The sequence below is a fragment of the Cajanus cajan genome, chromosome 6, assembly GCF_000230855.2.
Source record: "Cajanus cajan strain Asha chromosome 6, NIPB_CcT2T_4, whole genome shotgun sequence".
NCBI classification, from domain to species: domain Eukaryota; kingdom Viridiplantae; phylum Streptophyta; class Magnoliopsida; order Fabales; family Fabaceae; genus Cajanus; species Cajanus cajan.
In genome coordinates, this window is record NC_138522.1 from 47,550,577 (window position 1) to 47,557,979 (window position 7,403).

The window sequence follows — 7,403 nt, forward strand, 5'->3', positions numbered from 1 at the left end:
GTTTATCTATTTAAATCTAATAAAATTTAATATTAATGGACAATTACTTTAATGACATTTTTTTTTATTATTATTTAAAGTTGTATATATTTTTAATTAAGTTGAATGTATATATGACACTTAGTTTGAAATTTTTTATTTTAGATAAGAGATTATTTTAGATTGGAATTTATTTTAAATTAAAATTTATATTAAAGTATAATTTTTTTAAAAGAAAATTAAGTAGATTGGTGGATGGACGTAGAGCAAACCGAATCATAAGATATATATTTTTTCTTAGATGGAAGTTTTGGTTTTGGTTTGATCAACTGATTCAATGAGATAGCATAACATGGAGCATAATAAAATTAAAAATAAAAGAAGGGCACCGAGCGAAGATTCTAGAACACCTTATTTAAACAAAAATAAAAATTTAAAGTAGAACATAAACATAAACATAAACATAAACCCTTTGTAAAACCCTAACAAGCGACCTCATACTTCTCAAAAAGAAGCTCGGTGTCGGTGTTACAAATGGCGAAGCGTTTGATTCCACTCTTCAATCGAGTTTTGGTGGAGAAAATCGTGCCTCCATCCAAGACCAACGCTGGAATTTTGTTACCCGAGAAATCTACCAAGGTTTATTCTCCCATTTCAATTTCACCTTGTCTTCTTGATATGGTTTGTTGAAGTTCATTTACCGAGTTGATGTATTTTAACATGTTTTGTTTTAGCTGAATTCCGGAAAAGTTATTGCTGTTGGCCCTGGCCTTCACAATAAGGATGGGACGCTAATTCCTGTGAGTGTAAAGGAAGGCGACACTGTTCTTCTGCCTGAATATGGGGGAACTGAGGTCAAGCTTGAGAACAAAGAGTATGTCTATGCTTTTTATCATGTTTTATTTATTACTTTATTTTTTTACCCTCATTCTCTTCAAGTTGATCCTGAAGTTTAATGTGGTAAGTATGGATGTTTAAATGGGCTAGTCTAGAATTATTCTTGAGGTCCTTTATTTTTGTAAGAAAATGGTTTCATTAGATGGAAGCACTTGAACTTCGATAGCGTTGCCTATATGATGCCTAGAAGATTTACTTGTTACAAAGTTGATCCCTTCATGGCTAAACGCTATTGGAGACTGTCTTTTTTGTGAATCATTAAAACAAGACTGACCCTTATTGAAGAAGGAAATTATATGCTTGATATATTGTCCATTATTTAGAATTTATAATTGCTTTGTAGATAGCTCATATATTGTGTATTTATTTTTTAAATCTACATTATTCATTTATGTTTCTTATGTCTGTGCCTGGATATAGAGCTTCTAAGCTGAAGCTGTTAATTTAGCTTTTCAATAGTTTCTTAGTTCTAATGAAGTAAAACATTAGTATAAAAAACTAAGCATTTCATTCAATAAATTTTGTTGCTTGTTGTTACCTGATTCTTGTGTACCAGATGTTGAGTTTATCCTAATCTATGTGTTGTGGTATTGACAATTAAGAATGTATAATTTGAATCAGCAAGGTGTTAAAAATTAGATATTTTTCTCAATGTTAGGAGAAGAAGTCTCATGATGAACAAATGATATTACTATGGTTGATTTGGGAGGAAGTGTTTTTCTACTGGTGCATCAATATTTACGCTTTGACCAAAATCCACTGTCAGTCACTATCCAAAATTAGTTTCAGGGGACGAGGATAGGGAGTATCTTGATTTTTTTATCTGTAAATTTGGCTTTCTCAAACCCTCTCAAAACAGTGGGATTTGAGTGTGGCAAGTTAGCAGACAAAATATCAAGATCAAGGTTTGAGGATTTTGCTAGTTCTAGTTCTGGAAATATTTCATCGATGTTGAACTGAAGGTTTTTTCTTCACTTCTCATAGCCAACAATTAATTTCCCCTCTTTTCTTGTGCTACCTTTCATGTTGACGTAGGGTATGTTTGGTTTTAATTTCTAAAATGTCTGGAATCAATTTCTTTACATCCAAAATGATCAGAATCATGTTTTTTGCATGTTTAGATATTAGTAAAATTGATTTTAAGCTGTCTAAATTCACATCCACTTAGAAATAACTATTAGTAATTTCTTCATTAAACAAAATCAATTTTGAAGTTTTATTTACCAAAATTTATAATTATATTTTCAAAATCAATTTTATTATCAAGTTTCTAAACAACATTCAATATGAAAATCAAGTCCATATCTTTTGTCATCCAAACAAATATCACGTTATTTTTTACTTATATTTACTCAAAATGAATTATGTAAATTCACATTAATTCTAAATCAATTATATCAACACATCCAAATGTACACAAATACAGTATACCCACAAACAACTATATGGTTGGCTATGTAAATGAATTATTATATTGGGGGGTGGTATGGGACGGATTAGTTAGTTGGTTGTCATCCTAGTCGCAATAGCTGCTATCTATTTCTCAAGGCTTGGCTAATAGATGCTTTTGTGTAGGTATCATCTGTATAGAGACGACGATATACTGGGGACACTGCATGACTGATGTCAAAATCATTGCTGGACCTTGGTGTAGCAATTTATCTGCTACATTTGAGCAATTTCTTTCTGTTCTGATTTTTATGTATGTCTAAGTCTACGTTTGGTAGCGGAACAAAACATTTCGTTGCTTTTTTGGTTGACCAAGAATGTCATTTTGTGCAACAATTGGGAATGTACTTTGTTAGTTATTAAATTTTTTGCCTTACATTTTATAGTTCTGTTTTGACTTTATTTTATTTTATTTTATTTGGGACCCTATAATCCAAGTTCGAGCACAATCAAGAAAGTAGCGATTTCATTCTTGTTTGACAATGTTCAGAACTTAAACAATATTCATCAATGCACGTCATATTAATTTCTTGGTTGTTATTTCCGTGTTGCTTGAAGTCGAGAAATTAAAACTGCATCATGTAGTGTTTGTTTGGATTCTAACTGGCTATCTGCATTGGGCTAAATTTTCACGTCAAATTGTGTCAGAAGCAACAAATAGTTGCGTCTATGATCCACACTTGAGGTGTGTGGATGAGAACCCAAATACACTGGCTGGCAAATAAAAAATAATAAAGGTTTCTACATTAGGTTCACTGCTTGTATTTATTCCATTTTAGTTGACTATATATTGATAAATGATAATGCATTTACTTTCTATCTCTGTGGTGTTAACTCGTTACTTTGTTGCTTTGATTATGATTTAAATAATTAGTTTTGTTAAAAACAATCAATCTGAACAAAATAGAATAGTAAAAGGTCAGTATGCTGTAGATGATGGGGTTTAATATTATATTTAAATAAATTCAAGAACTTTTTTTTGTTTGGCTTGTGTGCTAATTTTCTATAAACTGAGTCAAACTAAAATGTAAACACTATATATATATATATATATATATATATATATATATATATATATATATATATATATATATATATATAATTTGATTTATTTTTATATATCATTTGTAGTCCATTAGATTTAAATGAATTTTCTCTTCAGTTCAGACCTCTATCGCATTTCTTAGCTTTCTGCCATTTTCTGTTTAAGAGGGGGAATTATATATCTCATCATTTTTTTTTTTAATTTTCCCATCCAATCTTAGTTTTAAATTTAATTTCCATTCCATTCAATTTAGATTAAATCAGTTAAGAAATAAGTCATTGACATTGAGTTAGTGGTGAGGGAAATGGATACATTTCATAAAGTTATAGCTTCAAATTTCATTTTCACTAATTGTACTAAAATAATAATTTCAGTTTAAAAATATCCCCAATCAGTTTATAGATTACAATCTGTTGAGTTCATTCGTTTCAATGGATTATACATGGCTATTGCTTATGCTTACTTTCAATTTGTGCTCTTGTAACTCATGGGAAAGAAAACAAAATACAGAAAGATAAAAAGCACTAAAAAAACAATTAAAAGGCGATCCAATAGCAGTAACCAATTTCGTGAGAACTCTATTAGGATTTATACTTATTGCGGTAAAAGGAATTTGTAATTAAAGCTGTTCTTATTTTATACAATACTTGGTAATGGCTTTCCTTCCAAAAAGGCTTTAAGTAGCCCGAGTGATCTCTGTGGTTGAGTAAAGGGAGCTTCATGAGATGCTCCTCTAATGGTGGCATATGATAAGATATCCCCATATACTTGTGTCCATCCTGCTACCTGAAATATACAAAATCATGGTTGAGTTAAATGACAGTGCTTAGATGTACTGAATTTTTTTAATGACACCTTTAATAACATTAGTTGTCAATTTTTTTGATAAAATAATACTTTTATTTACTTTTTACGACTAAAGTTAATTTTTTATTAATCCATCCAGTTAATCATATTATATTATCTTGAAGATTATGTATATCAAAATTTAGATGATTCAGAAATTTTATAGAAGTTTTCAGTTATATAAAATTTTGTAGAGTTTTCAACCAAAACCAATGGTTAGATTGATATAAAACGTTGTTCAAGATGTTATACATTGCATAATAATTTACAAGTATTAACCTGTTTTCCTTCAAACCAGGCTCTATAGGCCACTGTTGTATTCAGTCCAAGTTCCTTAGCTAATCCATTCACCAAAGATCGCGTTCCCAGCAATGGAATAACTGAATCTTGATCTCCACTGCACATAGAAAATGACTTTCTTTGCTTAAAAAATGTTATGCATTGATGAATGATGGTAGGTAGGTAATGGGGTTAGGTAAGCAAATTTAGATGATTCAATAAATTGGCTTACCTGTATACCAGAACCCTGATGCTGGAATTAACAAGTGACCCAAGAATAGAAATTGTTGGTACCTCTAGATTCCGACGGTCATAATGGAGAACCCTGTGACACAAGGTAGTTAGTCTTAACAGAAAGCATGTACAGGTCTAAAAGAGAGTTGCTAAACTAGGAAATTAATTTGATGATTGATGAATAAAGGACCGTAAAATAAGATGGAAAAACTTGTATATATCTAAATGCACTCATATTTGAAGCAATAAATAATACTTACCTGCTGCAAGTTGACCAGTTGGAGACTCCAACAAGCTTGGCATGGAGAGCTTGCTGCACATCTTTTCTGTTTAAGTATGTGATTGCTTTGTCGTCCACACAAACATCTATCTTACGTGTCTCTTGCTACATCATAGAACAACAACTGAGAGAAAAAACAATCAAAATAGTTAAGGTGGCTATGCTGATAACAGGTAAAGCATACCATTTGATTCAGCACATAGGACTGTTGATTTGCCGACGACAAACACACATCTAGAGTGACATCATATTGGTCTACATAGTCGCTAACCTCAGTAAAAACCAGTTTAGTTATATTTGCACAAATGTCACTAACATTCCCATGTATCATTTGTCTCCTAATTGTAGAGTAGTTGCAAACTCTGGTAAAGAGATCATAAGTTGAATCTGAAATAAGTCCGTGTGACCAAAAGAATTCAGCTTTGGAGTTCAAGTCAGTATCAAATTCCATAAGAGGATTCCCTATCTGCAAATATTGACATATATATCAACACTTTATTCTAAATGATTTCTTTAACTTATATAGTTATTCCAAATTTCCCATCTGTACTCACTGCTATCCCTTTGAGATTGAAGTTGGCCTTGGATTGAACAATAAGTTGTGCAAGTTGTGGAACATAGTGACCTGCAAAACAAGTTTGTCTTACTTTTACCTTATTGCAGTTTCAAAATGAACATATTAATTTATTTCAAGTACCTGCGTAGCTCTCCCCTGTAATGAAGAAGTCGTTATTTGAGTACTCAGGGAATTCGGTGAACCAGCGCTGCAGGAAAACAAGATTATCCCTAGCTGTAATTTCATCTGTCACTAAGGTATAGAAAGATGTATTGCTAGAGTAGGAGAATCCAACACCAGCCGGTGATTCCAAGTATAGCACATTTGCCACTGGAAAAATTAGCAAATTTTGTTTTAAAAGAAAGAGCATATTTGATATTTTGACCCTTATAAAAACAAAGAATTGGATTTACAAAGTTGTTGGTTCACCTTTGTTCCAACTATAATGATTTTTCACAAGAACATTATTGTCACCCGGTTTGAAAGGGCCATGTTCAACTAAAGCTCCAACGCCAATGGATGAACAACCAGGACCTTCATATGTCAAATCCAAGAAAGCACCTTAATTGCTATGATTAGTCTAAAAGGTTTATGCCTATGTCAAAATAAAGCAATGAACAAAATCATGTATATTATGAATAACAAGATATATATACCTCCGTTCAACCAAAGGACTAATGGCTTGGAAGTAGGGTGTTTTTCTGCTTGAACAAAGTAATAAAACAAAGCTCTCTGATGTTGGTCATCCACAGTAATGTAACCTGAATATTGCTGAAATTTGACCTTTGGCTGCCCCGGCAAATTGCTTATTTTATCAGCTTCAGGAAGTGAACTCACCCCTACAAGTGTTTGTGCAAGAGCAATAATTATTGTTGCAATCATAGTAAATGAATGTGGTAACATGGTCATGGTCATATGCAGATGTGGTTGGTTTAATTGGTGAAATGCAAGGGATTATAACAAATAAGGAATGAGTCATTGGGCTTATTAATATAATGTTTGTAGTCCACACCTGAAACAAATGGTGGCGGTTACACCTATGTTTACATTTTTGGAACAAGTTGTTTACCTGCCTGCCTTGAGAATTTGGGTTATATGGTGTTTCCATCGCTTTTGTTGTTTTTTCATGTGTGGATGCACTCTATGATTGACTTTAAAAGAGGAATAAAAATGCGTTAGGCAAATCACTGCAATTTAAATTAAAAAATTAGAATTTAGTATAAGTACACCAAAACAAGTGCATGTTTGGTTTTTGCATTTCACCACTGTCGATTTTAATCTACTTAAAGACATACTTTTTCATTTAGATGTATTGGAATGTGTTATAATAGATATTCAAACACACTCATTTCTTTATGGTGTCTTTCAATTAATTATATATCTATGTATAACTGTTGACATGACTTTTGCATTATTCGTTTTATTTGATAGATACCTGTAGGGTTGTGTATGTGGGGGCTGTGGGCTAATACATTTTTGGATTTTGTTTTGGCCCATTCGCTTGTTTATTGACAATTTGTTAGAATAGTCCATCCTTTACAGGTTGTAATTAAGTAAGCAAACTCATGGTCCATTGCATGTATATATAATTAAAATTTGCCCAAGAAAGAAAAGACTCAGATATTCAAATCAGCAAAAACTGCATGAAAGAGAGCTACTTAAGTTGTTTTCGCGTAGACTCTTGCCTTCACAGACCTAAAGAAGTCATACACATAAACATATGTTAAAGACCAACAGCAAATACGTGCAAGTATGGTAAACTTTAGGAAGAACAAAGATTCATAAAAAAGAAGGAAAAGAAAAAAACATTAGGAAGCATTTTTTTTTTCTGTGAACAA

General features: G+C 31.8%; 2 protein-coding genes across 2 annotated transcripts; one reads left to right on the plus strand and one right to left on the minus strand.

Moving 5' to 3' along the window:
• Positions 1 to 422: 422 nt before the first annotated feature.
• On the plus strand, positions 423 to 2,708 carry LOC109797461 (10 kDa chaperonin, mitochondrial). Its single transcript, XM_020357509.3, has 3 exons — positions 423 to 618; positions 714 to 853; positions 2,452 to 2,708. Exons 1-3 carry the CDS (start codon positions 514 to 516, stop codon positions 2,498 to 2,500), a joined length of 294 nt encoding a protein of 97 aa, XP_020213098.1. The 5' UTR covers positions 423 to 513; the 3' UTR covers positions 2,501 to 2,708.
• Positions 2,709 to 3,922: 1,214 nt separating this feature from the next.
• Positions 3,923 to 6,534, minus strand: LOC109797880 (serine carboxypeptidase-like 45). The gene is made up of 9 exons (XM_020358035.3): positions 6,222 to 6,534; positions 5,995 to 6,099; positions 5,707 to 5,895; positions 5,564 to 5,634; positions 5,194 to 5,475; positions 4,990 to 5,114; positions 4,728 to 4,820; positions 4,496 to 4,613; positions 3,923 to 4,156 (listed from the first exon to the last, which is right to left on the minus strand). Exons 1-9 carry the CDS (start codon positions 6,478 to 6,480, stop codon positions 4,007 to 4,009), a joined length of 1,392 nt encoding a protein of 463 aa, XP_020213624.1. The 5' UTR covers positions 6,481 to 6,534; the 3' UTR covers positions 3,923 to 4,006.
• Positions 6,535 to 7,403: the final 869 nt, after the last annotated feature.

Excerpts from the sequence above, each read along its gene's own strand:
- LOC109797461 (XM_020357509.3), top strand. The coding sequence starts at position 514 with ATGGCGAAGCGTTTGATTCCACTCTTCAATCGAGTTTTGGTGGAGAAA. Across the intron at positions 619-713 it reads TACCCGAGAAATCTACCAAG|CTGAATTCCGGAAAAGTTAT; the intron begins GTTTATTCTCCC and ends GTTTTGTTTTAG. Across the intron at positions 854-2,451 it reads GTCAAGCTTGAGAACAAAGA|GTATCATCTGTATAGAGACG; the intron begins GTATGTCTATGC and ends GCTTTTGTGTAG.
- LOC109797880 (XM_020358035.3), bottom strand. The coding sequence starts at position 6,480 with ATGACCATGACCATGTTACCACATTCATTTACTATGATTGCAACAATA. Across the intron at positions 5,476-5,563 it reads TCAATCTCAAAGGGATAGCA|ATAGGGAATCCTCTTATGGA; the intron begins GTGAGTACAGAT and ends CAATATTTGCAG. Across the intron at positions 4,821-4,989 it reads AACTGGTCAACTTGCAGCAG|GGTTCTCCATTATGACCGTC; the intron begins GTAAGTATTATT and ends CTTGTGTCACAG.